At 54.0% G+C, this 27,939-nt stretch overlaps 3 protein-coding genes across 7 annotated transcripts; 2 read left to right on the top strand and 1 right to left on the bottom strand.

Moving 5' to 3' along the window:
• The first annotated feature begins 404 nt into the window (after positions 1–404).
• RGL3 (ral guanine nucleotide dissociation stimulator like 3) lies at positions 405–13,998 on the top strand. 3 transcript variants are annotated; one of them, XM_032629120.1, is made up of 19 exons: positions 405–482; positions 964–1,077; positions 1,689–1,912; positions 2,087–2,140; positions 2,259–2,473; positions 7,085–7,227; positions 7,338–7,553; positions 8,266–8,369; positions 8,470–8,554; positions 9,152–9,196; positions 9,303–9,389; positions 9,593–9,625; positions 9,718–9,839; positions 10,551–10,646; positions 10,747–10,815; positions 10,904–11,000; positions 11,694–11,762; positions 11,851–11,965; positions 13,527–13,998. In XM_032629120.1, exons 1-19 carry the CDS (start codon positions 450–452, stop codon positions 13,643–13,645), a joined length of 2,040 nt encoding a protein of 679 aa, XP_032485011.1. In that variant the 5' UTR covers positions 405–449; the 3' UTR covers positions 13,646–13,998. The 3 variants fall into 3 exon arrangements, with proteins under 3 accessions (XP_032485011.1, XP_032485010.1, XP_032485012.1); XM_032629119.1 differs by having other exon boundaries at positions 11,610–11,762; XM_032629121.1 differs by lacking the exon at positions 9,303–9,389 and having other exon boundaries at positions 11,610–11,762.
• A 5,279-nt stretch (positions 13,999–19,277) lies between these two features.
• On the top strand, positions 19,278–24,399 carry EPOR (erythropoietin receptor). 2 transcript variants are annotated; one of them, XM_032627150.1, is made up of 8 exons: positions 19,278–19,530; positions 20,386–20,521; positions 20,897–21,075; positions 21,152–21,309; positions 21,789–21,942; positions 22,026–22,113; positions 23,408–23,495; positions 23,589–24,399. In XM_032627150.1, the coding sequence occupies exons 1-8, from the start codon at positions 19,416–19,418 to the stop codon at positions 24,198–24,200; spliced, it is 1,530 nt and encodes a 509-aa protein (XP_032483041.1). In that variant the 5' UTR covers positions 19,278–19,415; the 3' UTR covers positions 24,201–24,399. The 2 variants fall into 2 exon arrangements, with proteins under 2 accessions (XP_032483041.1, XP_032483042.1); XM_032627151.1 differs by having other exon boundaries at positions 19,313–19,530; positions 21,161–21,309.
• A 1,026-nt stretch (positions 24,400–25,425) lies between these two features.
• Positions 25,426–27,025, bottom strand: SWSAP1 (SWIM-type zinc finger 7 associated protein 1). Of its 2 annotated transcripts, none has more exons than XM_032627136.1 (2): positions 26,766–27,025; positions 25,426–26,139 (listed from the first exon to the last, which is right to left on the bottom strand). In XM_032627136.1, exons 1-2 carry the CDS (start codon positions 27,012–27,014, stop codon positions 25,636–25,638), a joined length of 753 nt encoding a protein of 250 aa, XP_032483027.1. In that variant the 5' UTR covers positions 27,015–27,025; the 3' UTR covers positions 25,426–25,635. The 2 variants fall into 2 exon arrangements, with proteins under 2 accessions (XP_032483027.1, XP_032483026.1); XM_032627135.1 differs by lacking the exon at positions 26,766–27,025 and adding an exon at positions 26,408–26,750.
• Between the last annotated feature and the right edge of the window lie 914 nt (positions 27,026–27,939).

Here is a 27,939-nt window from a genome sequence, read left to right as displayed (position 1 = left end):
CCCGTAAGCTAGGGACACAGGTTGAGCTCCCTCCGCCCCTCCAGAGAAATGAGAAATAAGTCCACACCTGGGGCAGACCAGCCCTCCCCGTCTGAGCAAGCGGACTCTCCTTCTGAGGACGCAGACCTGTACCCCACTTAGCTGTACACATTAGCTCCTCCACACCTGGGGACACAAAAAAGAGCCCTCCCCTGGGAGAGAGAGAGAGAGGCGTCCTTTTTCCTGGGCTCAGATTGATACACATTTATCTGGAGACCTCGGACCTCTTCCCCAGGGCCCAGGGCTGGGCGCTGGGGTCTGGCAGGGGCAACCGCGAGCAGTGGGTCCACCCCGCCCCGCCCCCGCGCTGCCCGGCCGCCCCGCCCCGCCAGCCCGACTCCCGGCCACTGCTCCCCGACCGGCCCTTCCGCCTCACTCAGCCGCGCGGCAGAGCGGGACGGGAGCGGACCATGGAGCGGACGACGAGCAAGGAGCTCGCCCTGGTAAGGGGACCTGGGGTCCCAGGACCCCACATCCCTGGCGACCCTCAAGTCCAGAAACTCCAGGTCCCCGACCGCTCCTTGGATCCTCTCTCCCCTCAAATCGGACCCTTCGGAACAGCCTGGGAGTCCCTACCTCTGGCCTCCCGGCCCCTGACCCAGTGAAGTGGCTGGCTCCTTTTAGGGATGGTTGGTGGCGGGAGTGTCTCTGAACGCATCTGCGGGAGGGACTAGAGACAGACTCGCTAAGACTGGACCCTGGGACGTCCCCAAATGCCACCCGATCCTCCCAAGGGCTAGGTAGGAGGGTACCCGCGGCGCCGAGGGGACTTCCCGAGCCTGGACCCCTGCCCCGAGTCTCACTGACTCTGGCCGGCAAAGGGGGATAAAACTGGAGGGATCAGGCTTGAGTCCGCGGAAGAGGCGGGTCCGTGGTCCCAGGAGCCTTCCCCCTGCGGCGTCCTGAGCTCGCCTCCGCATCCAGGCGCCGCTGCAGGACTGGGGCGAGGAGACCGAGGACGGCGCGGTGTACAGTGTCTCCCTGCGGCGGCAGCGCAGTCAGCGCTTGAGTCCGGGAGCAGGGCCTCGGGGCACCCAGGTGAGGAACGGGTAGGAGGCTGGGGCCGAGCGGAAGGTGACCAGGTGAGGGAGGGGCTGAGTGGAGGGGAGGAACTGGGGCCCGAAGGAGGGGCGGGGCTTAGAGGCGACCAGGTAAGGATGGAGTGGGGCCCGGGGGCGGCCAGGTGAGTGGGGTAGATGAGGAGGCGGGGCCAGGTGAGGCCGAGGTGACTTGCAGGACTTGGGGACGGAACTGGACGGCAGGGCCTAGGTAAGCCAGGTTTAGTGGGGCGGAGCTGAAGGAGTGGTCTTTAGAAGAGACCAGGCGAGAGCAAGGTGGGGCGGAGAGCCTGGGAACGGGCCAGTGAAGCGCGGCAAGAGAGCTGGGAGCAGCCTGGGGGCGGAGGTGGGGGTGAGGTAGGGGTGACTTGTAAATGGGGCAGAGAGCAGGGCGGGGCCTGGGCGGATGAGGAGGTTCCAGGCGGGTTTCGGGGGTCGATTGTGCAATGGGGAAGAATTATGAACTCAGGGGGCAGGATTCAGAAGAATGGACAGGATCAGATGCAAGATCGGTGCTTCCCAAAGACACGATTGGAATGGGATGCTGGGGCCCACTCTTCTGTGTCTCACTGCGGTCACCCTGCCCCGCAGGCCCCTAGCCCCGGTGCCGACACCTTCCTCCATTACCGCACCAGCAAGGTGCGGACGCTGAGGGCAGCGCGGCTGGAGCGGCTGGTGCGGGAGTTGGTGTCTGGAGACCGCGAGCAGGACCCAGGCTTCGTGCCTGCCTTCCTGGCCACCCACCGGGCCTTTGTGCCCACTGCCCGCGTGCTGGACCTTCTCCTGCCACCGCCGCCGCCGCCCCTGCCGCCGGGGTCAGTACCAACGGGGGACTCTCATGTTCCCACCCCAGACCTTCACCCGGATACTCCTCTGCTCCCTCCGGTTTAGAACCAGGACCCCCCCCTCCAACCCCAGAATCTTCCTCCTGAGTCCCCTCCAGCCGCCCTCTTCCTCACCTGATGGCGGATGGGGGGATGTCTTTCCAGGGTGGAGATCAAGAAGACAGAGGGAAGAGATCTGACCTTCAACAACAACCTGAGGTTTGTCCTCCCGTCGGGTGTGGGCAGGGTGGCATAGAGGTCAAAAGGATCTGAAGTGTAGGGGCTCCAGCGGTCCAGAGCTCTGGGCTGGCCTCTGAGGCCCCACCCCTCTGGCCAGGGCTGTGGTGTCAGTGCTGGGCTCCTGGCTGCGGGACTACCCTCAAGATTTCTGGGATCCCCCTGCCCACTCGGACCTAGGCAGTGTTTGCACCTTTCTGGGCTGGGCAGCCCCATCAGGGGCTGAGGCCCGGGAGGCAGAAAAGCTGCTGGGAGATTTCCTGAAGAATGCTGAGCCACAGCAGGAAGAAGAGGAGCGGTCCCAGACATGGGCAGGTGAGCGGGTTGGGGAACCGATAGTGTCCGGAACAGGCATTCTCCCTCCCCCAGGGGTCTTCTCCCCTCACGGAGGAGCTACAGATCTTGGGCAAGGTTCTTAACCCTGTCTGAGCTTCAGTTTCTCCACCTGTAAAATGGGGATAATAGCCCTTTGTTTAAAGTACTGGCATTTGTCTATCACCTCCCCCACACGACACATCCCAACTACAAAGATAGTCCATCATTGGGTCAGGATACCCTGTGTTTTTGGCTACAAATCATCTATTACTACTTGCCTTAGGAGCTACAGAGACCTGGGTTCAAATCCTAGTTCTGCCATTTGCTGACTGTGCGACCTTGGATAAATCACCTCTCTGAGCCTCAGTTTCCTTATCTGCAAAATGGGGGCAATGACAGTACTTACCTCATTGGCTTCTTCATTCATTCAACAGATATTTAGCCACTGGCTCTGGGCACGTAACAGTGGACAGGAGCTCCCTGTTCCCTGGGGAAGACAATTAGTGGACAAGTAAATAAACAACTAATGAGGGCTTGGCAAATAGTATTATTTTTATTACTGTTGTTATCACAGATTCTCACTTATTAGAATCTACCACTTATAATGAAATCGATACAATAAATCATACTGATGTTTTCTAGTGAAGCGGGTGTCAGCAAACTATCCAGCCTTTTATGGAAAAGTCTGCTGGGACTTGCCTGGTGGTCCAGTGGTTAAGACTCTGCGTTTCCATTGCCGGGGGCATGCGTTCAATCCCTGGTCAGAGAACTAAGATCCCACATGCCACGTTTGTTGCTCTCTACAGCAGAGATCTACAACCTCTGTTGTAGAGAGCTTTGGGGGGAAGGAGAAATATCCACATACTTCATGCAGATCTTTTTTCAGTTGTCATCTCCTCAGACATGCCTTCTCAGATCCCCTCCCAACAAATACAGCCTCCCACTCTGAGTCCTATTACCTGCCTTATTTTTCTGCATAGAACCTATTGGTCTTGTCCCCAACTCTATCCCCAGGGTCAGTTACAACACGGATTTATCTACTGAGTAATTGCATCCAGCTTATAAAGTATCATCTTTCACCCATCTGTGTTTGATCTGATCCCTGTCACAAGAGCTTTATATCCCTAATCCATTTTTTAATCCTTAAACTGGCCACATTCCTCTCTGCTTTACGAAGTAGCAACCACTTCTCTCCCCTGGTGAGAGTTATTTATATACATTTTATCCCTTCATCTTCCCTCCTGGTTACCAAGTATCTTTCTTCCTCTGCCTTCAAGATTTCACCAGCTGATTCCAAGTCATCAGAGCTGCACAGGGCAGTGGGGTAGCCACTAGCCCCATGTGGCTATTAAAATTGAACTTAATTAACATTAAATAAAAATTAAAATCAGTTCTTTGGTCACAATGGCCACATTTCTAGTGCTCAGTAACCACATTGGGCAGCACAGGTAGAAAATATTTCCACCACTGCAGAAAATTCTATTGAAAGTGCTGCCCTAAGCTATGAGTTCTTGAGGTGAGAGGAGAAAATGAACATTTATCGAACACTGACTTTATGCCAGGATCTGGGAACCTTAGTATCCTTGTTTGGGGGTTACTTTTTACCATGGAAAATTTCAGACATATAGAAAAGTAGAGAGAAGTAATGTAAAGAACACTGAAACACCCATCACTCATCTTCAACAATTATCAATTTGACCAAAAATATTTTTTTCAGGATGATTTGAAGGCAAATCCCAGACTTACGTCCCTTCACACACAAATACTTTGGTTCTCACCGGTAATTGACAAGGACTTTAAATATATATATAACCTTCATGCCCACAATCTTTTCCAACGAAATCAGCAATAATTAATATCAAAAAATACTCATATTCAAATTCCCCTATTGTTCCTAAGTTGTCTTCTTTATAGCTGTTTCTTCCAAAACCAAAGATCCATTTAAAGTGTTCTTTTTTTTTTTTTTTTTTTTTTTTTTTTTTGGCGGTACGCGGGCCTCTCACTGTTGTGGCCTCTCCCGTTGTGGAGCACAGGCTCCGGACGCGCAGGCTCAGCGGCCATGGCTCACGGGCCCAGCCGCTCTGCGGCATGTGGGATCTTCCCGGACCGGGGCACGAACCCGTGTCCCCTGCATCAGCAGGCGGACTCTCAACCACTGCGCCACCAGGGAAGCCCTAAAGTGTTCTTTTTTTAAAAAATAAATTTATATATTTTATTTATTTACTTTTGGCTGTGTTGGGTCTTCGTTGCTGCGCGCGGGCTTTCTCTAATTGCGGCGAGCGGGGCCTACTCTTCGTTGTGATGCTCGGGCTTCTCATTGCGGTGGCTTCTCTTGTTGCGGAGCACGGACTCAAGGTGTGCGGGCTTCAGTAGTTGTGGCCCACGGGCTCAGTAGTTGTGGCGCATGGGCTTAGTTGCTCTGCGGCATGTGAGATCTTCTTGGACCAGGGCTGAAATCTGTGTGCCCTGCATTGGCAGGCGGATTCTTTACCACTATGCCACCAGGGAAGTCCCAAGTGTTCATTTCTTAGATCTCTCTTTTTCTATGACTGTTCCTCTTTGCCTTTTGATTAATGGCATTAGGAGAAAATAATGGGTCATTTGTCCCGAGGAATGTCTCACATCCTTCTCCATTTACCTGTTAGCTTTCTCATGGTGACATGAAACACGTTCCTCTATTCACCATATTTGCTGTAAGAGCTAAAGGTTTGATTAGATTTACGTGCAATTTTTCCCCCTATGCTCACTTTTTTTTTTTTTTTGGTGCTCAAGTTATGGGATTTTAAAAAATTTTTATTTTATTTATTTTTTATACAGCAGGTTCTTATTAGTTGTCTGTTTTATACATATTAGTATATATATGTCAATCCCAATTCATCCCACCCCACTCTTTCCCTCCTTGGTGTCCATACTTTCCCTCCTTGGTGGTGTTCTCTACATCTGTGTCTCCATTTCTGCCTTGCAAACAGGTTCATCTGTACCATTTTTCTAGATTCCACATATATGCGTTAATATACAATATATTTTTTTCTCTTTCTGATTTACTTCACTCTGTGTGACAGTCTCTAGGTCCATCCACATCTCTACAAATGACCCAATTTCGTTCCTTTCTATGGCTGAGTAATTTTTCCCCCTATGCTCACTTTTAAAAACTAATATTTTGCGGGACTTCCCTGGTGGCCCAGTGGTTAAGACTCTGTGCTCCCACTGCAGGGGGCACAGGTTCGATTCCTGTTCCAGGACCTAAGATCCTGCATGCAGCATGGCACAGCCAAAAAAATTTTTTAAAAGTAGTATTTTGCAATGCTACCTGTCCTAATACGAAATGAAAGGCAGATAATTAAACAGACTTACAGAGATAATTTAAAAATAATAATATAATGCTGAAATTGTAATAGGAAGGAGAAATAAGACAAAAGCAATTTACACAACAATCAACTATACTTGTTGGTATGTCAATGTCTGGGCATGCCTCACCAGGAGACATGATGAAGTTGTTCAGTGCCTTCACCTGCCATAGCATCATGGCGAATATGGCAGCCAGAAACTAATGCAGGGGGATGCACTGGCGACGCAGATGCAGCAGCATAGATGTTGGTGACATCAACTTCCAAAATGGTGAACAACACTTGCCATTTCCATACAAAACAAAGTTCACAGTCCTTGCCTTTCTAGAGCCAAAATAATTAGTGTTTATAAGCAAGATAGTTGAGTTCTAGGTGCCAAGTATTGTAAACAGGTTTTTCAAGGACACAAATTTCTTGGAGGGACATTTGGAGGCTGGTGATACAATTCTTCACTATGAGTGCCAAGCCCCTCTTGTGGCAAGATTTCAACTTCCAAAATGTCCCCCTAGGGGGCGCCACCATTGAACGTCACCTCAGAAAAATCATATTTATTGAGTACTTTATAGCCGTCTGGTATGCGTGATTTCATGTGATTAAAAAAAAAATCCAGGGCTTCCCTGGTGGCGCAGTGGTTGAGAGTCTGCCTGCCGATGCAGGGGACACGGGTTCGTGCCCCGGTCCGGGAAGAGGCACAACAGTGAGAGGCCCGCGTACCACAAAAAAAAAAAAAAAAAAAAAAAAAAATCCAAGTGAAGAAACCAAGGCACAGAGAGGTTTAAAGTCTTGCTTAATTCGCACAGCACCCCGGTGGACCAGTTTGGATTTGAACTGGGGACGTTAAGACGATAACCTTTCCTTAACCACAAGGTTATACCACCTCTAACCACCAGAAAAGGGCAGATGGATCCTATCCTAATACAGGTTCAAAGTCAAAAGGCTCTATTTTCTATTCTAGACTTTGAGCACCTGGCTTCAGATCTCTGCCATTTATTGAAGATGTGAGTTAGAGCAAATTCCTGCCTCAGTTTTGCCCTTAAAAAAGGTGCATAATAGTACCTCCCTCGCAGGGTTAGTGTATAAATTTCCCCGTTAATCCACCCAAGATGCTCAATGAACAGTTACTGCTGCTCTGAGGTTCTTAAAAACACTCAAGGAGATCTCTGTTTCACAGATGAGAAAAGTGAGGATCACAGATGCCCAAGGTCACGCAGCCAGTCCTGGATTCAAACCTCAGAATTTTTAACCCCCTCTAATGCTCCCTCAGGACATCCAGGGGTTGCCCAGATACCCCGTCCAGACTCCCCGGTAGGCTGCTTGGAAGAGGTGGAAGGACTCGTGCGGGAAGGTCCTGAGCTCCTGGACTTCAGTGTAGACGACGTGGCCGAGCAGCTGACCCTGATGGATGCGGTGAGGATCCCTGCTGGGCGCGGTCGGGAGGGGGCGGGGCGTAGAGGAGGGGCAAGGGGAAGATGCCCAGCTGAGCACAGATCCTACCCACCCCCAACCCCCGCGCGCAGGAGCTCTTCTCGCGCGTGCGGCCCTTCGAGTGCCTGGGCTCCGTGTGGTCGCAGCGGGACCGGCCGGGGGCCACAGGCACCGCCTCCACTGTGCGCGCCACTGTGACCCAGTTCAACACGGTGACCGGCTGCGTGCTGGGCTCGGTGCTCGGGTCGCCGGGCCTGGCCGCCCCGCAGAGGGCGCAGCGGCTGGAGAAGTGGATCCGCATCGCGCAGGTGCCTGTCGGGGGGTGGGTGGAAGGGGGCACGGGGCACCGAGGCCAGAGAGAGGTCGGGGGCGGGCGGAAGGCCGAGGACTGGGGTCTGGGGATACTCGGAGGATTGGGGCTGCCTAAGAGAAAGCCTAGGACGTGGCTGGGCGGGACTGGCGCCTGAGACCGCGGAGGGACGCAGGGCTGGTCTAGGAATAAGGATGGGATGGGGCCACTGGGGAGCGGATAGGCTTGGAGGAGAGACCAAAGCCAAGAGACGGAGGCAGAGGTCCTGAAAGAGACTGGATGGAAGCGGGGCAGGAGCCTGAGCAGAGAGGAAGAGTAGAAATGGGGGCCAGGAAAGAGAGTGGGGGCGTGGCAAGGCGAAGGGGGAAGAAGGTTGACACCTGGGGTGAGACTTGGTCTGGGAGGAGAAGTCTGGGTCTAGGAGAGATGCTACGGGTTCGTCTGGGGCCCAGGGAGAAGTAAGGAGTGGGGACACGGGGAGCCAAGGTCAGAGGAAGGGAATGGAGGGGCAGCCGGGGGAGGGGCTGGGACTGCAGGTTGGAGAGGGGGAGGGGGCCCCTGGGGGAGGAGGCTGAATCTGGGTAGCTCGTCAGATATGGGGCGAGCTGTAAGGATCTAACCTGGGGTCACAAGTCACGGGATCAAAGGTAGATCATACTTGGAGTTCAGGCTTGGGGGTGTGACCAGCGATCCCCCACCCCGCTCCCCAGCGCTGCCGGGAACTGCGGAACTTCTCCTCCCTGCGCGCCATCCTGTCCGCCCTGCAGTCTAACCCCATCTACCGGCTCAAGCGCAGCTGGGGTGCCCTGAGCCGGTGAGCAAGGGGCGGGGTGCTGGCGCGGGACTCCTTGCCCACCTCATGCCAGCTCTGACTCTCCCCGCGGCCACCCCTGACCCCTCTCCTGTACCCCCAGGGAACCGTTATCCACTTTCAGGAAACTTTCGCAGATTTTTTCCGATGAGAACAATCACCTCAGCAGCAGAGAGATTCTCTCCCAGGTACAGATGGGTGAGGACCCCTCAGATCCCAGGCCCAGGAAGGGGACCAGGGGCCCGGCAAGGCATTGCTTGTCATTGTCATAACATTCAGTGTCCTTTCCCTATGCCTCGAGAATGACCTTCCTCTTGTCTGTGGGCAGCCCTGCGTTTTTACTCCCTCTGCTGCCCTCATTATAGCTCACACTTGGTGGCTGCCTTATTTATTCATTCAACAAATACCAGAAGTTACAGGGAAAAGGTCACTGAAGGCCAGAGTCAGAGCAAAGAGTGAAAAAAAAAAATTCTGCTAAGGACTTGACTTTGATAAGAAAAACTGGAAAAAAAAAATGTGCCAACAAGGTTCAGGGCATTTCTGGGGGATCTCCAGGTACAAGGATTTTCACCTGTGTGAAGGCCAGCCTTGGGGGCCAAGGTACCCACAAGCCCCACCTCCCATCATCCCCAGTGAGCCCTGCCCCCTCTGCTTATCTGTTCTCTCCCCCTCCCTGTTCACTTTCCCTTGGGTATGGCCTTTACAACTGCTTGTGATGGAGGCATCTTCCCCGAGGGAGGGGACAAAGAGAGCCCAGGACTGCTCAGTTCTTCCCCTTCCCCCAGGAGGAGGCTACCGAGGAGAATGCCCCCCCAGGAAGCCTGCCCTCAGTGAGTGATGTGGTTTGGGATGAGGAACAAGCAGGATCCTGGGTGGGGGGTGGAGCCTGGTGGGGTCGGTGATGGCTGAGAGTGACTGGAGCTGTGGGGGCCACAGAAACTGCCCCCAGGCCCCATCCCCTACCTTGGCACCTTTCTCACGGACCTGGTTATGCTGGATACAGCCCTGCCGGACATGCTGGAGGTCTGAGCCCTGACCCTTGACTCCTGACCCCAGCCTCACTCACCCTCAGTACAGAGGGCCTCCTGACCTCACACCCGTGACCCTGCCTTGTGCTCCTGACCCCAGCCCCCTTAGTGCGGTAGGGCTCCTGACATCCCAACCCCTGACCTTGACCCTTGATCCTTGACCCTGGAGGTTCCAGTTCAGACAAAATTTGCCCCCAGGGGGATCTCATCAACTTTGAGAAGAGGAGGAAGGTAAGTGGGCACTGGGGTGGGCATGCCGGGGGTGGGGGGCGGTCCAGGATGGGGGTTGAGCATGGACGGGGTCTCAGAGGTCACCCCCTCAGGAGTGGGAGATCCTGGCCCACATCCAGCAGCTGCAGAGGCGCTGTCAGAGCTACTGCCTGAGCTCCCACCTGCCCATCCTGGCTGCCCTGCGCACCCAGCGCCAGCTCAGCGAGGAGCAGAGGTGACCAACATGTGGCCTGGCCTGACCAACCTCCCACCCGCTGACCCTGGATCACACACTGGATCCACCTCCCCCATGCACCTCTCCAGCTCCTCCTAAGACCCCCCTCCTGAGCCCTAACACCCCCCCACCCAGCCTGTCACCTTGCATTGTCTGCGGCCCAGTCGAGGGCCCCAGTTGACCTCTGACCCCAAACTTTGACCCATCTGACTTTCTGACTTCAACCTTTAACATGCAGCTGGCCATTCCATTCAACCATCTCATCTTTTCTTTCCCCCCACCTCTGGCCCTATCTGACCCATGACCCCATTCATAACCCCCATCTGACTCTCTGAGCCCAATCATTGACCCCCAATTCTGAGCAACTGACTCTTATGTCAGAGCATCCAACTCAACTGTCCCAATGGTTTCTTTTCATTCTACTGAATCCATGATCCTAACAATTGACCTCAGTGATTATCTGACCTTGAACTCTATCCCCGACCCAATTTGACTCCTCAGTCCCACTCTGTAAACCCCTGTGTGACCTGCCAACCAAGCCATCTCATCTCATCCCTGATAAGACCCCACAGCTGTAATGGCCCTGACCCCAACGTTGGGTGCCCACCCCCTGGCTGTTCCCACACACACACACACACCCAAAACCCAGCTCCCGACCGATTCTAACTCATTTTCCAACCCCCCCATCCCATCTGCATCTTGACCCCTCAGCTACCGCATCTCCCGGGTCATTGAGCCACCGGCCGCCTCCTGCCCCAGCTCCCCACGCGTCCGGCGGCGAATCAGCCTCACCAAGCGCCTCAGCGCGTGAGTCTCAGGGAGTATGTGGGGAGTGACGTGGGCAGAGATGGCATCCGCTCCTGGGACTGAGTCTGGCCTCAGCCTCATCCCCTGTCTCTATTTTCAGGAAGCTGTCCCGAGAGAGAGGCTCATCCCCTGGTGGGAGTCCCAGGGATCCCTCATCCTCCACCTCCAGGTCAGCATCCCATTTGGTAAAGGGGCTGGAGAGGACAGGATCAGAGATCAGGGCAGCCACCCCACTTCAGACTCTGTGTCTCCCCCAGTCTGTCCCCAGTGTCCCCCCCATCCAGTCCTAGAACGAGGGACCCTCCTCCCAGCAGTCCTCCGGCCTCTCCAGGGCCCCAGGGCCCCAGCACCAAGGTACCAGGACTATGTGTACATGTGGGACTGCGGGCACCCAGGGCTGTGTGTGTGTACAGGATTTGGGGGCTAGGTATGTACACAGGAGACTAGGCACACAGTTGGCTGAACACTCTAAGGATATGTCCAGGAAGCCACATGCATTTTCATGGCCCCGTTTGAGGGACTGTCCATCAGTTATGCTCAGATCTGGACCAGAGCTTCCACTTAGACACAAGGTACTCTGGGGTGCAATCACCCACTTTTGCACAGATATGCATTTTCCTAGGAACTTGCATACCTGGAGGGGAAATGCGGGCATGAATATCCACAGGACCATGTGCAGGGTTTTTCATGGACATGGGCTTGTGCGTATCCAACAATTGTGAGCAAATGGGTGCAGTCGCCGCTCTCTGGTTACACAGGGTTTCTTGTGTGTGAACATGAGTCGTGTGTGAATTCATGTAACAGGGCGTGAAAGTCTGTATGTGATGGGATTGCATAGATATGGGCTTGTGTGTGTACCCTAATTACATGTCCCAGGCTTGGGGTGTGCAGGAAGACGTGTTGCGTACAATGAGGGAGGGGCCTCGTGCTCTCACCGCTCAGTCCCCACCCCACTGCCTACAGCTGCCACTGAGCCCAGACCTACCAGGCCCCTGGACCCTGGCCTTGCCCTTGAGTGGCCCTCACATCTCCCTCCCCGGGCAACAGGGCTCAGAGGCCTGCGTCGTCCGAGTCAGCATCGACAATGACCATGGAAATCTGTATCGGAGCATCCTGGTGAGGGGCTGTGCCTGGGACATGCTGGTGGCAGCCCTGCCCTTGGGGCTTGGGCTGTCATCCCTCACCTCTCGCCCTCTCTTCCCAGCTCACTAGTCAGGACAAGGCCCCCAGCGTGGTGCAGCGAGCCTTGGAAAAGCACAATGTGGCTCAGCCCTGGGCCCAGGACTATCAGCTCTTCCAAGCCCTTCCTGGGGACAGGGGTGAGCAGGGACAGCTTGGAGCCAGAGCTGGGGGGCAGCTTCAGGAGGGGGGCGGCAGACTGACCGGGATGGTTCTGGCACAGAGTAGGGGTGAGATGAAGCAGGGTTGGGGTAAGGGCAGAAAAACATTGGTACCTTCGTTAGATGGGGTCATGAGGTTGTCCTGTCTCAGTGTGAGGGAAGCGGGCACCAAAGGTGACTTCCTAGGATTTATGGGGAAATGAGATTGTCCAGAGTCCAGTGGAGAGGGAATGTAGAAGGTCATCCGGGCTTAAATTTGTAGAACCATGAGGTTATTCAGGCTCAACCTGGTGGAGCACAAGACTGAAGCAGGGTCTGGGCTTGGATCTGAGGGGAAATGAGTTTGTCCAAGCTCAGCATGGGGACTCTGAATTTGGCATAGGCGAGAGCCACATGGTACTGAAATTCAGGGTAGGGAAACATGAGATCGTTCAGTGTACAGGTGAGTAGGAGGTTGTCCAGTTTTCAAGAAGGAGAGGCAGCGGCTTCCCTGGTGGCCCAGTGGTTGAGAGTCCGCCTGCCAAGGCAGGGGACACGGGTTTGTGCCCCGGTCCGGGGAGATCCCACATGCCGCGGAGCGGCTAGGCCTGTGAGCCGTGGCCGCTGGGCCTGTGCGTCCGGAGCCTGTGCTCCACAACGGGAGAGGCCACAACAGAGAGAGGCCCGCGTACCGCAAAAAAAAAAAAAAAAAAAAAAAAGAGGGAGAGGCAACAGGGAACTATATTCAGTATCCTGTGACAAACCATAATCGAAAAGAATATGAAAAAGAATTCTGTATAACTGAGTCACTTTGCGGTACAGAAGAAATCAACACAATATTGTAAATCAACTATACTTCAGTTAAAAAGTTTTTTAAATGGAGAAAAAAATGTAGGAAGAAAAAAGAGAGAGAGGCAAGAGATTGACATGCTAAGGAATTCCCTGGCAGTCCAGTGGTTAGGGCTCTGTGCTTCCACAGCAGGGGGGCACGGGTTCCGTCCCTGGTCGGGGAACTAAGATCCCACAAGCCCCACAGTGTGGCCAAAAAAAAAACCAGAGAGAAAGCGACACATTAAAGGGCATGATGTGAGGTTGGTTGGACGTTAGGAAGGATACATGAGGTTGTTCGCGTGTCAAGTGTGAGGTTTGTACAGGCTGGAAGTGGGAAGTCAGAAGCTGTCCAAGTTCATGGTGAGAGCAGCATGAACTTGGCTGGGAGCTGGCTGTGGGGGAAGGGTGGGATGGGCAGGAAGTTGATTGGGCTGGGTGGCCTGACTTTGTTCAAGCCTGTAGTGCAGGTTGTCTAGACTCCGGGGGGAAATAGCAGGAGGTAGCCCAGGTTCACGGGGTTGGAGGTGGGGGGAGACATGAGGTTGTGCAGGCTTTGAGTGGGAAGTGGTCTAGGTTCACAGAGAGAGGAGAATGAGGTTGGTTTAGCACTAGGTGAAGGGACCCAGGGTTGTTCAGGCTCCAAGGTGAATGGTGGAAGGTTACCTAGGTCTTCTGTGAGGGAAGTATGAGGTTGTGTGGGCCTCTCACCGTCATCTCCACCCCTTGTCAGAGCTCCTGATTCCTGACAATGCCAATGTCTTCTACGCAATGAGCCCAGCCGCCCCCGGAGACTTCGTGCTGCGGCGGAAGGAGGGGGCCCGGCGTACAACCTCAGTCTCCCCAGCCTGAGGTGGTTCTCCCCCTCCTCCAGGACATGGGCCCCACGGGCAGCAAGGGGCCTGGCTTCTCTCACCAGGGGGCAGGGAGGGAGCTCTTCTCTGGAAATCTCTCATTCCCCAGTAGAGGCCATTGTCCTCCATACCCTGTAAACTCCCCCTCCCCAAACTTTATTGGACCTCATCCCTCTGACCCTTTTGGCACCACACCCCTATTCCAAAGACATCAGCCCATGGGTGGCTGGTGGAGAGCTTCATCCCATAAACATAGAAAGGGGTGCGGTGTCAGGGGACAGACCCTCTCCCAGAGAAATCTTGTAACTGCTGGAGACATATCTGAAGCAATAGAAGTGGATGAAAATAGTGATCAAAGTTATGAAAGCAGGAGTCTTGTTTGTTCTGCGCCTGTGCTTCATGTTCACTTTTCATCAAGATAAGAATTGAGGGCTTCCCTGGTGGCGCAGTGGTTGAGAGTCCGCCTGCCGATGCAGGGGACACGGGTTCATGCCCCGGTCTGGGAAGATCCCACATGCCGCGGAGCGGCTGGGCCCGTGAGCCATGGCCGCTGAGCCTGCGCGTCCGGAGCCTGTGCTCCACAGGGTGAGACATGACTTGAATCCAGGGGGGTCTCTGTCACAAACAGAGGGTTCAGGACTCCCTCCCTCAACATTGTTGGGGTGGTATGATTCTTTTCTGCCATGTGTATGGGAGAGTGAAGAAGAAATTTCACTGGAATCAGAGACAAATAACATCATCACCCGTGAGTCATTAAGGGCTGTGAAGATGAGAGGGGTGAGCTAGCGGTACTGGGGTAGGATGAAGAAACAGGTAGAGAAGGCACAGACGAAGTGAGCTGTAGGGCCATCCACAACATAATCATAACAACAACAGTGACAACAAGAATGATACTGACTCATGAACTCCCACTCTGCCAGACATCAACTAGGGGCTTTATATCTAACTGTATTAATCAGGGTTCTTTCTGTTTCGAGTGGTCAAAAACCCAAATCAAACAGGTATGTGCAAAAAAAGGAAATGAATGCCCGTGTAATTGTAAAGTTCCATGGGTCCAGCTTCAGGCACAGTTGGATCCAGGGACTCAAAAGATGTCACCAGGACTTTGTAACAAAATCTCTTGCCTCTGATTTGCTCTGAGAATGAGACTGTCCATTGTCTCCCTAAATCCATTCACCTTCTTCTATGGTAATGGAAACACTGGTTTTTAGCTGGCTACCCAGAGTAAAAACCACATTTCCAGTCTCCCTTGCAGCAAAATGTGGTCATATGACAAAGTCTTAACCAATGAGATGTAAAGGGAAAGAATATGGGTAAATTCCAGGCTCTGTCCTTGAAGAGAAGGGTTGTGTCCTCTCCTTCTCCCTTTTCCGCCTCCTGGTGGTTAGAATGAAGACGTGGAGTAGATCATCTTGGAGTAGGTGGTTCATACCCTCTGAATAACTGAGCCATAAACTGGAAGGAGTGTGGCCCTCTGAGACCAGGGAGCAGCCATATTGTTTTGCTGCTACTTGGATTGTTACAAAAGAGAGAACTAAATGCCTATCTTATTTAAGCTATCACGTTATGATTTGGGTCTCTATTACAGTAGCCAAAAGAACATTTAAATGACTACTGCCCCACTCCAAGGCAGCCTCACCCTCGTTGGGGCAGTGCCAGGCTTACATCCCACCAGCTCCACCTTCCCATGCAAGGAAAATCCCTTCATCCCATCAGCTCCAGCAAAAGTCCCAGAGCAGGTGCTGACTGGACCAGCGTGTCTTGTAACCACCCCTGAGCCAATCACTGTGTTCAGGGGAATGTGATATGTTCATTGGCCGGGCCTGGGTCCTGTGCTCATTCTGTCAGCTGGCAGAGACATTTCAAATCACAGGAATGGAGTCTGGGAGGGCATGTAAATAGAAATCACATTTGCTGTTACTAGGAAAAGGGAGAATTCTGGTGAACATGAAAAAAAAAAAAAAACAAAGACAATCCCTAGGGTTCTAAACATTGTCCCTGGAACAATAATGGGGGATGCCCAGGCATTGTCTGGAGTGGGAGAGGAACTAGAAGAATCTAGTTATCATGTAGGGCCTCATGAAAAACTGTTAAGCACACAGCACGCTACTTTACAGGATTTTTTTTTCTCTAAGTATTAAGACATTAAGACCAATCGGGACTTCCCTGGTGGCACAGTGGTTAAGAATCCGCCTGCCAATGCAGGGGACATGGGTTTGAGCCCTGGTCTGGGAAGATCCCACATGCCGCGGAGCAACTAAGCCCGTGTGCCACAACTGCTGAGCCTGCGTACTGCAACTACTGAAGCCCGCGCGCCTAGAGCCCGTGCTCCACAACAAGAGAAACCACCACAATGAGAAGCCCGTGCACCGCAGCGAAGAGCAGCCCTCACTCGCTGCAACTAGAGAAAGCCCGTGTGCAGCAACCAAGACCAAACGCAGCCAAAAATATAATAGTAATGAAAAATAAATATAAAATTTTTTTAAAGTTTTCATTAAAAAAAAGACCAACCAGATGTAAGTAACAGCATCCTTCTTAAGTTAGCTTAAGCAAATAATTGCTATCCTTACTGAGTGCTTACAATGCACCAGGCATGTTCTCAGAAGTTGACATAATCTATCTCATAATCCTCACAATAGCCTTATGTGGGGGCGGGGAGGGGTGCACTATTATCATGCCCATTTTATACATGAAAAACTGAGACTAGGAAGGGTTAAGTAACTTTTCCAAGGTGGCATGGTAAGTGGCAAGGTTGGGGTACAAACCTGAATGGCCTGCAATACATCAGAACACATGCACTTACCGACAGGGCTAGTTTGCCTCTCACAATCACAGTTTACAGTTTCTCTCCCTCTCTCTCCCTCTTTCTCTCTCTCTCTCCCTCTCTCTCACACACTCAAACCAAATGCCAATTTCCGGAGGAAGATATTCTCATTGACTTCTGTTATTTTTGTTTGTTTGTTTGTTTCTTGTCCACACTGCCCAGCTTGTGGGATCTGAGTTTCCCTACCAGCAACAGAGCCCATACCGCCTCCAGGGGAAGCATGGAATTCTAACCACTGGACCACCAGGGAATTCCCCGACTTCTGTTTTTAAAAGTGCAGGACAGGACTTCCCTGGTGGTTCAGTAGTCAAGAATCTGCCTGTCAATGCAGGGGACACAGGTTTGAGCCCTGGACCGGGAAGATTCCACGTGCCGCGGAGCAACTAAGCCCCCAAGCCATAACTACTGAGCCCAAATGGCACAGCTACTGAAGCCTGCACGCCTAGAGCCCAGTGCTCCGCAACTAGAGAAGCCACCACAATGAGAAGCCCACACACCGCAACGAAGAGTAGCCCCCACTCGCCGCAAGGAGAGAACCTGCGTGCATCAACAAAGACCCAACACAGCCAAAAATACATAAATAAATTTATTTTTTTTTAAGTGCAGAAGTACTCAGGAACAGCTCTATCCAGTGGCTAACACAAGTCAACTGTTTATATCTCTCAGCTTGGTTTTTCACTAATCTTTTACTCCACAAATATTTCCTGACCTCCTACTGTATGGCAGGCCCCGTTCTAGGTACTGGGGATGCAGAAATGAACAAAACGGACTAGTAAAGGTGGTGAATCAATAACAAAGCATCAAATACCTATTAGATAAAATAAGTACAGGGACTGCAAAATGCTGCTACTACCGCTACTACCATTAAGCCGTTTAAGGGCTGATGGGGAGTGTGGGGCTAGAGGGTTGCTATTTTATTTAATTGTTTGTTTGTTTGTTTATTTTTACTTTTGGCTCTGTTGGGTCTTTGTTGCTGCATGCGGGCTTTCTTTACTTGCGGTGAGCGGGGTCTACTCTTCATTGCGGTGTGCAGGCTTCGCATTGCAGTGGCTTCTCTTGTTGCAGAGCACGGGCTCTAGGCGCATGGGCTTCAGTAGTTGTGGCGCGTGGGCTCAGTAGTTGTGCCTCGCGGGCTCTAGAGCGCAGGCTCAGTAGTCGTGGCGCACGGGCTTAGTAGCTCCGCGGCACGCGGGATCTTCCCCGACCAGGAATCGAACCCGTGTCCCCTGCCTTGGCAGGCAGATTCTTATGCACTGCACCACCAGGGAAGCCCCATGTCTAGTTAGAGGAAGAGTCTACGGGTGGAGGTAACAGACAGTTCAGAAGCCCACATTAGCTTCATTATCAGGCAATTTTTTCCCTCCTAATGGCAAAGATGTCTCTGGCTAGTCATCTGCTCACCTCATCATCCAACAGAAAGCGGCGCCCCATTTCCCAGTAACTCCAGGAAAAGTCCCATGATGGAAGCTCACTGGATCCCTTTCGGCCACATGCCCTCCCTGAACCAATCACTGTGCTCCAGGGAATGGAGCTCTCTCTCTCTCTCTCTCTCTCTCTGTTTTTTTTTTTTTTTTTTTTTTTTTTTGCGGTACGCGGGCCTCTCACTGTTGTGGTCTCTCCCGTTGCGGAGCACAGGCTCCGGACGCGCAGGCTCAGCGGCCATGGCTCACGGGCCCAGCCGCTCCGCGGCACGTGGGATCTTCCTGGGCCGGGGCACGAACCCGTGTCCCCTGCATCGGCAGGCGGACTCTCAACCACTGCGCCACCAGGGAAGCCCTCTCTTTTTTTAATTAATAAATTTATTTATTTATGGGTCTTCGTTGCTGGGCGCGGACTTTCTCTAGTTAAGGCAAGCGGGGGCTACTCTTCGTTGCAGTGTGCAGGCTTCTCATTGCAGTGGCTTCTCTTGTTGTGGAGCACGGGCTCTAGGCGCGTGAGCTTCAGTAGTTGTGGCGCACGAGCTCAGTAGCTGTGGTCGCGGGCTTTAGAGCGCAGGCTCAGTAGTTGTGGCACATGGGCTTAGTTGCTCCGCGGCACATGGGATCTTCCCAGACCAGGGCTCGAACCTGTGTTTCCTGCACTGGCAGGCGGATTCTTAACCACTGCACAACCAGGGAGCTCTCTGGCTAATCTGGGGCAAGCTGCCGCAATGAGGTAGGTATCAGCACCACCCCCTCCGCCTTCCCCAGGCATGTACCTCTGTGGGGAGGGTGTTTACCCCAGTTTAAGCTCAGCCCAGGTGAAAAGCTTTTATAGTTTGTTCTATACTTTCCAGATTATCAAAAGAACTGCACACTCCTTGTAAAATAAAATCCCAATAGTATTGAAATGTAAGCAGAAAAAAAATCACACATGAAACCTCACACTCCAGAATATATGTAATTTTACAAATGCAGGCTCTTTCGCACATACTGTCCGGCAGCACTGCCCAACGCTGTGCAAACACTCAACCGCTACTCACTATTACGATTATTATTTTCCTACCCAGACTGGGAAGAGATGTTGATTAGCACGATAATATCAGTAGCTTACATTTTTGGAATGTTTGCTATGTGCCAAGTCGGATTTTACAGATGAAAAGGCTGAAGCTCAGATAAGGTAAGTCACCTGTTCAGGGTCACACAGCAAGAAAGTGGGTCCTACGCAGAAGCCAGAGCTGCTCCCGCCACCCCCCCACCCCATCCCCCAAGGGGCCCCCAGGCCCTGGAGGGCCTCTGCCCTCTCTAGCCAGGCCTGGCAGGGCGGCTGCCTCCCTCTTATCTCAGCCCAGGCTGCCTGCTGGTCCCGCCCCCTCGGGGGAGCTGCCACTTGGAGGCGCCTGGCCGGGAAGGCCTGGTCAGCTGTGTCCGGCGGAGGCAGCTGCTGACCCAGCTGTGGACTGTGCCTGGGGCGGAGGAAGGGGGTGGGGCAGGAGCCCTGAGCCTCCAGTGGCAGGGGCTGCATCATGTATCATCTCGGGGCACCCCTCTGGCCTGGAGTTGGCTTCCTCTGTCTCCTACTCGCTGGGGCAACCTGGGCTCCCCCACCCAACCCACCGGATCCCAAGTTTGAAAGGAAAGGTAAGGGTGGAGCTGAGTGTGGACACCCGCACTAGGTCCTGGAGGGCAATGCAGGGGCCTGAACTTCCAGCCTGGGTCCTGGGGGCTATGCCAGGTTCTGAGCCCGAGTCTGTGTCCTGGAGCCCCAGCTGGTGTCTGAACCCTAGACTGGGACCTGATATGGCATACTGCGGGTCTGTATCCCCAGACTGCGTCTGCGGGAGAAGCTAGAGAGGGGCGTAAGAGTCCTGTTTTATCTTCTCAAGGAGTCTGACACATGCTAAACACTAAATGGGGCAGGGGTGGTGCTGGTTCTAGACCCTGTAGTCTAGAGTCCCCAAGGGGAGGGGACCTAGCCGACCCTCCAGTGGGGGAGGGAGGCTAAAACCAGGGTCCGAGTCAGAGGGGCCGGGCCGCAGGCGTCTGTAAACACTGTTTGCATGCGGGCGCCATATCCCTGGGTCCGCGGGGTTGAGGGAGCGGGGGCGGGGGGCACGGTTGGCGCTATCGGGCAGCCGGGAGCCTGCCGGGGCTGATAGGGGACCCCGCCTCCTGCACACACACACTCACCCTCACGCACGTCCTGGGCTGGGGCGGGGCCGGCAGCGGGAGGCGGAGGCCTTGAATGCTGCGCTCAGCTCAGCCGGTCGCGGGGTGGGCGGGCGTGTGTGGGGAGACAATAAGACATTCAACCTACGTATGGGAGTTCGGGGGGCAGCACTTCTGCAGACCCCTCGAAGGGCCCCGCTGGGGTAGACAGAGGGGCGGGGCATTTTTCTTATCGGTCCGCACAGGCGGCAGGAGGGAGGGAAGGATGCTGTGGCCCGAGGACGGGGTTCGGGTCTCCTGACCCCCTCTCCTGGCCCCCATCCCCAGCGGCCCTGCTGACAGCCCGCGAGCCTGAAGAGTTTCTGTGCTTCACCGAGAGGTTGGAGGATTTGGTGTGTTTCTGGGAGGAAGCGGCAAGTGCCGGGGTCGGCCCGGACAACTACAGCTTCTCCTACCAGCTCGAGTGAGTCCGACGGGGCAAGTGGAGCGCCCCACAGGTGGAGGGGGCGGGCGGGCCGAGCAGCGCTCCCCGGAGCTCGCACCTTGGGACTTCTGGTGCCAGGGGCCTGATGGCACCTCCGCTGGTAGTCACTACTGGGAAGCCCACGGGGTCAGGGCCGACACGCTGCCTAGTGGTCGGGGCTGGAACACTCCCGTGATCACTGCTGGAGTGCGACCCCAAACTTCAGGGCTGGGACAACACCGCTCCAAAGCAGGACTAAGGCGTCGCGTACGTCGGGGCTGGGACGCCCCCTGGTGGTAGTGTCCAGAACACACCCTCGGTCCCGGCAATGCCTCCCAACTTGCTCCCTACCCTCGCTGGTTCCTGGGCGAACAGGGGTGAGCCGTGGAAGCCGTGCCGCCTGCATCAGGCGCCCACCACCCGCGGCTTGGTGCGTTTCTGGTGCTCGCTGCCTACAGCCGATACGTCGAGCTTCGTGCCCCTAGAGCTGCGCGTCACTGCGGCCTCCTCGGGCTCTTCACGCTACCGCCGTATCATCCACATCAACGAAGTGGGTAAGAGCGCTGGGAATGGGAGAGTGTTCGGGAGGGAGTCCCAGTCTCCGCCCACCTGAGCAACCCCTCTCCACAGTGCTCCTAGACCCTCCCGCTGGGCTGCTGGCGCGGCGGGCAGACGAGGGCGGCCATGTGGTACTGCGCTGGCTCCCACCGCCTGGGGCACCCATGGCAAGCCTCATTCGCTATGAGATGAACATCTCGGCAGAGAACGCCGCTGGTGGCGCGCAGAGGGTGAGGCTCGCTCCTACGGCCTAGCCCCAAGGGCTCCAGAGTCGACAGGCCCTCTAGGTCCCACCCAGACGGTCACCACGGCCCCGCCCCCATGGCCTCGCCCCTCCACCTCCCGCCCAAGACAGCTCCACGTCCACCGACTTGTCCCCTTTCCCAATGTCCCCTTCCCCCAGCCCACCCGGACTCAATCCCACTAAACCCTTGTCCCAAACCCTAGACTTCTTCAGGGCCCATCACCTCTGTGCTCTGGCCCCGCAGTTAAATAGCCCGAGCCCGCCCTCTTCTACCTGGGGCCCCATCTTGATTGGCCCCGACCCTTCCTGGGCCCCGCCTCCTGCTTTCATTGCCCGCCTCCCCATGCTTGGGCTCGGTTCTTCCTTTCTCTGATTGGCTCGGTCCCTCAGGGCCCACCCTCACATACCCTCCTTTGCCCGCCCCGCCCCTATTGGCGATACCTCTCACCTGGTCCCCGCCTCCAGGTGGAGATCCTCGACGGCCGCACTGAGTGCGTGCTGAGCAACCTGCGGGGCGGAACGCGCTACACCTTCAAGGTACGCGCGCGTATGGCCGAGCCGAGCTTCGGTGGCTTCTGGAGCGCCTGGTCCGAGCCTGTGTCGCTGCTGACGGCTAGTGGTGAGGCCCCAGGCAGGGGTGTAGAAGGGGCTGGGCGGAGCATGGGGCAAGCTCACCGCCCTGACCTCCTCCCTGCTCCCCAGACTTGGACCCCCTCATCCTGACGCTCTCCCTCGTCCTGGTGCTCATTCTGCTGCTGCTGGCCGTGCTAACCCTGCTCTCCCACCGCCGGTGAGCGCCCCACTCGGCACCTGACTCAGATTCCTCCCCACCAACGTTCTCCTTTCCCTGTGGGAACCTAGGCTCAAAGAGGGGCAGGCACTTGCCTAGGGTCACACATGAGGAGTCAGTGGCAGGACTGGGATGCAAGCCAGGTCAGACGCAGACTCTTACTTAAAATTCTCTGCTCTTGGGCATACTTTCACCTGGTTCTCCTCCTACCTCAGTGGCTGCCCCTTGTTGGCTTCCTTTGTACTTTTTCCCCATTTCATCAACTTCTGTAAAATCAACCAGATGGGCTTACTGAAACGATTTAACCCCAAGTGCCTCCCACCCCTGTTGTCAAGCTCCTTAGATGTTTTACGATATGACCAGCCATCCTGAGGTTTTTGTAATTCCAATTACAAACCATGTGTTTTCACACCCCCAAGGCTTGGTACATACTGTTCCTTCCGCCAGGAATGTCCTTCTTGCCATGTCTGCCCAAGCAATCTCCTCGTTGTCTTTCAAGGCCCTGTTCATTTACTTGGTTGGAAAATACATACTGAATGCCAACTGTGTGCTAGGCACTGGGGAGAAAGTGTAGAACAAGCCAGACATATCACTGACCTTGTGGATCTCATAGCTGAGTCACACAACAAATAAGGGAATCAACATATATTTGATTATAAATTGTGATGAGTGATATCACAGAAATTAATGGGGATGGGGCCATGACAGGATAGTCAGGGAAGGCCTCTGGGAGGTGACATCAGAGCAGAAACCTGAAGTCTGGTAGGAGGCAGCCACATGAAAAGCAGGGAGAAAAACCAGCAAGTGCAAAGGCCCTGTGGTGGGAATGAGCTTGGAACATTGAAGCAGCTGCAAGAAGAGCTGTATGGTTAGAGAAGAGTGTGTAAGGGGATAAGTGGTGGATGATGAGATGAAGGAGGTGACAGAGGTCATACCATGCAGGGTCTTCTGCAGGGCTGTGGGGAGGAATCGGGACTTTATTCTGAATGCATTGAGGGACTATGGAAAGGAGTGAGGAGGGAAGTAACAATGGACCTTCAGACAAGACTGGGTGGGTTTTAGACGGAGCATATTGAACTCCTATGCATCCTTCAAAACTTTGTTCCAGTTGCCCTTCTGTAGAGCCTGGCAGATGCTTTGGCCGAGCCCCTGTTCCTCAGCCCCACACACTCCTATGCCTTCATCATGATCACAAGGGGCTAGGAGTATCTTTGCCCTGTGACTGGTGCTGAGGGGGTGCTGGTGAATGTTCAGTGACACATGCCCAGGTATTCGTTTCTTTTGGCTTCACTAGGACTCTGAAGCAGAAGATATGGCCTGGCATCCCAAGCCCCGAGAGCGAGTTTGAGGGCCTCTTCACCACCCACAAGGGTAACTTCCAGGTAGGTGGCCTGGTTGTCCCCTCAGGGCCTGGGGTTTCCCTGCTCCTGTGGCCGAATTCCCGGTCTCTGAGCAGGCTGCTGCTGTTTCCCCAGCTGTGGCTGTACCAAACCGATGGCTGTCTGTGGTGGAGCCCCTGCACCCCCTTCACAGAGGACCCACCTGCCCCCCTGGAGGTCCTCTCTGAGCGCTGCTGGGGGGTGACACAGGCAGTGGAGCCAGGGTCAGATGATGAGGGGCCCCTGTTGGAGCCGGTGGGCAGCGAGCATGCCCAAGACAGCTACCTGGTGCTGGACAAGTGCTTGCTGCCCCGGAGCCCACCCAGCGAGGACCTCCCACAGCCTGGTGGCGATTTGGACATAGCAGCCATGGATGAAGCCTCAGAAGCATTCTCCTGTCCATCCGCTTTGGCCCTGAAGCCTGTGCCAGAGGGGGCCTCGGCTGCCAGCTTTGAGTACACCATCCTGGATCCCAGCTCCCAGCTCTTGCGCCCGAGGGCACTTCCCCCTGAGTTGCCCCCTACCCCACCCCACCTAAAGTACCTGTACCTCGTGGTGTCTGACTCTGGCATCTCAACTGACTACAGCTCTGGGGGTTCCCAGGAAGCCCAGAGGGGCTCATCCAATGGCCCCTACTCCAACCCTTATGAGAACAGCCTCATCCCAGCCCCCGAGCCTTCACCCCCGAGCTACGTGGCCTGCTCCTAGGACTCCAGCCCTCAGATGCACAGGGACCCAGAATGACCTCAAGTGCTACTCCAGGCCCAAGATTTATCCGGCAGGGTCAGTGAGGCCTGCTGACCTTGGCTTTCTGCTCAATTCATCCTGGTCAGAAAGTCACAACCTTGCAGTATTTTTAAATGTACAGTCTTTTGTGTAGATATATAAATATATATGTTTTCTGTCACGGCTTCTATAAATACCTGTAAGCCCCATCTTTTCCCTGGGCCCAGGCCATAGGAGAAGCAGTAAAAGGCCTTGAGTTCAGTCTGAAATTCTGACCTGGCAATCTGAATAATAATAATAAAATGAATTAGTTAGTATGTTATGCTAGCTGCCCTAACACTGAGTGGCTGAACACATTAAATATTTTCTCTCATTTCTCAATTCAAACAGGTGGGCAGCTATCCCTGGGATGAGTCAGAAGCCCAGACTGTAACTTTAATATCCCCCAGGGCTACCCTGGGGTCTTTAGATGGATCCTCTGCAACCTGCCAGCCAACATGAGAGAGACAGCAGAAGATTCTGTGGCCTTTAGGGACCTAGAGGTGGGCGCCATCTCTTCTTCACAAATTCTACTGGTCAGAATTGGTCATGTGACCCTAGCGAGAACCAAGGACAGCTGGGAAATGTAGTTTAGCTGTGCACCCAAGAGAGAAAAGCTGTTTAATGAGCTGCTAGCTAGTCTCTGCCACTAATAATAATACCAATGACATTCATTCCTAGGGCTTTATTCTGAATCAGGCCATGTCCTAAGACAGCACTCTGATGACACCAAATGTCATCAAGTGGCTCAATGGGAGTTCTGGTTTAACCACTTTTAAATAGTTTGACATAACCTAGGAAAGCTGAACGTATGCATACCTTCTACTCCAGCAATGCCACTTCTATGTATGTACCCTAAAAACCCTCACACACATGAACCAGGATATGTGTACAAGAGTGTTAATAACAGTAAATAAGTCAATCTGATGAGTAAATTGGGGTATAGTCACCCAAGGAATTATACAAAGTATGGAAAAAGGAATGAATGAAAAAATGTGGCTGAATGTTTTCTGTATTTTGGCTGCGCTGCATGGCATGTGGGATCTTAGTTCCCAGACCAGGGATCAAACCCGTGTCCCATGCACTGGAAGCATGGAGTTTTAACCACTGGACCGCCAGGGAAGTCCCACGGCCGAATCTTAGTAACAATGTTGAGCGGGAGAAGAAGGAAGTCTCAGATGACATTTATCATGAAACTCTTTACAAAGTTCAAAACAGCAAAGTTAAACAATATGTTGACAATATGTACAAGATAATGCTATATTTATGAGAGAAAAAGCACTTTATAATCTTTAGGTCTCTGAATTTGCATCTGTCCCTGAGGTAGGTATTCCAGCCACGGAAACTGAAGCATAGAGAGGTTGTCACACTCCAAACCTCAAGGTTGGCCTCCAGAGCTTGAACCCTTGTGCAAGCTGGTGTCACCAGCCTGCGTGGGCCACGGGGTGACTGTCATCTCTCCATCTTGTCGGAAAGTCACCCGCCACTCTGCCCTGGCACCCAGCCCACCTGGCTCCAGGCAGGCTCGGAGGCAGTGCTGTCCTGGGCCTGGTGCGTCGGGCTGCAGCCAGCACTGGGCAGGGAAATACCTCTGAAGCAGTGCCAACTGCAGGGCAGTCGCACTGTCTCCCTCCTCCTGGGTCTGGAGGGCCACAATGAGCCCACAGCCCCGGCCAGACCCAACCCGGTGGCTGAAGTGGGCAGCTGTGTCCAGAAGCAGGGCGGCCAGGTAGGCGGCTTCCTGGGACCCGGGGTCTTCCGTTAGGTACTCCTCCAGGCCATCGAGCAGCAGGAGGGAAGGGGCTGGCCCCCGCGTCTCATGGGCAGAGCACAGGAGCCGGAGGAGCTCACGGGTTGAGGGTGGGTACTGGAAACGGATCTTCTAGAGAGAGGAAAAAAGGAAACGGCCAGATTCATCACAGGAAGTCAGGCTCTCAGCTATAGCAGCTCTGCTTCCTTGCATACTTTCCTGGACGGGGTTCTCACTCCCCAGACCGCTGGTTCCAGAGTGAAGCAGCTAGCTCAGAGTGGTCGAATATTCTTCTGTTCGCCACGCCCGCCCCCCACCCCGTTTTATTTTTTGTTTTTCTAATTCTGCACTCATCACTTCCCGGTATTAGTTAAGAACAAGGTATATCGTTTTGTCAAATCTCTAGGGCAATCTTTCCACGGAAAACCTGTCCATAACGTCCGACCCCAGCATTGACTCCAGCGGCCCAGAAACTCTTGTCCAGACCCGACCCATGTTTAGCCCCGCCCCCTACTCGCCCCTGACTCCAGTCTTTGGGCGCCACCTTTGCTAATTCCGCCCCCTCATTGGATGGTTTCTCACTCAATCTTAACAAGCTTCGCGTAGTCCCACCCCCAACTCGTTCCAGACTCCGTCCCATAATGCCTGCTCCGGCTTGCCCTCCCTTCGTCTCCGCCATTGGTCTGTCTCTGCCTGTCACTCAATCGTCCATCCGCCTCGCTACTGGCTGGTCCGCCTCTGGTCCCGCTCCGCCCCACCTGTAACCGCAAGGGTTCGAGCGCAGCTCCAATCCGGCGAGGCAGGCTTTGCAGAGGCCTCCGCGTCAGGAAGAGGACAGGGCCTCGGCCTTCCCCTGCCGCTTCCAGGGCCGCCGCGAATAGCAGCGCTGTCTTTCCAGAGCCGTGAACGCCGAGCAGCAGCAAAGGCGGTTCGGCCTCAGCCGTGTTCTCCTCCCCGGGGCCAGCCGCGCCGCCCGAGTTTAGCACCCGCCTCAGCGTCTCCGCCATTCGCAGCGTACCTCTGTCCAATCGGCGGCCCGTTCCTGTCCTTGATCCCGCCCAGGACGGGGTCGCATTGGTTACAGTGCACTTAGCTTCTCCATTGGTCCAGTGATCTGTTCATCAAAGCTAGATCGACGTTTCCTAGCTCCTCCCCCGGTGAAGGGGCAAATAACCTAGTCTGAGGAAGGAATGGAGGCCTTTGAGGGAGATAAGGCCCTTCCCTGGGTGAGTCCGCTGGCGGAAGCAGCATGAATACTATTATTCTGAGCTAATAAGCTAATCAGACAATACAAGGGTTGAGAGTTGGAGGGAGTAGGCCCTAATCACTGACACATTGCTTAAAGTCTCCTAGCCTCAGTTTGCTCACCTGTAAAATGGAGCACATGGTATCTCAGAGGAATATTGTGATGCGTATGTGTGTGTTTCTGCTGATGTTACCCAGTGACAATGAAGAAGGGGAGAGATGGAGGAGCTAGTGCTTGTGTCTCTCTCTGTACCTGAGTACTTGCACAAATGGGGGCGGGGGCTGCAGGCTTGAGGACATTCGTGTGCAAAACATCCGTCAGACAGCAAAGCAGCTGTCTTTGAGGGTCTCTAAGAAGAAGAGTCTCAGTTGGCCTCCTCGTTGGCCTGGGGGCTTCTGGAGTCCTGCTTGGGGTACAATGGGAGGCAGGACCATAGAATAAAAAAAGGGCCAGGAGAGAAGAGGCAAAGATGAAGGGGCTGGGAGACTGAGGGAGAGCCACAGCACGACCTTGTTTGTCACGTTCACTTCGGTATCTCCAGTGCCCAGTCAGTGCCTAGGGCATTGCAGATTCTCAATACAGGTTCGTTAAAGGAATGAATGAAGAAAGGAAGGTAGAACTGATGAGAAAGTGGGAGAGAAGGAGGAACAAGGTGAATAATCAAGTGATCACTGGTTGGGTCTCTT

The sequence above is a fragment of the Phocoena sinus genome, chromosome 3 (genome assembly GCF_008692025.1).
Source record: "Phocoena sinus isolate mPhoSin1 chromosome 3, mPhoSin1.pri, whole genome shotgun sequence".
NCBI lineage: Eukaryota > Metazoa > Chordata > Mammalia > Artiodactyla > Phocoenidae > Phocoena > Phocoena sinus.
The sequence above is the reverse complement of the archived record's forward strand: the minus strand, read 5'-3'. Positions and strand labels throughout refer to the sequence as shown.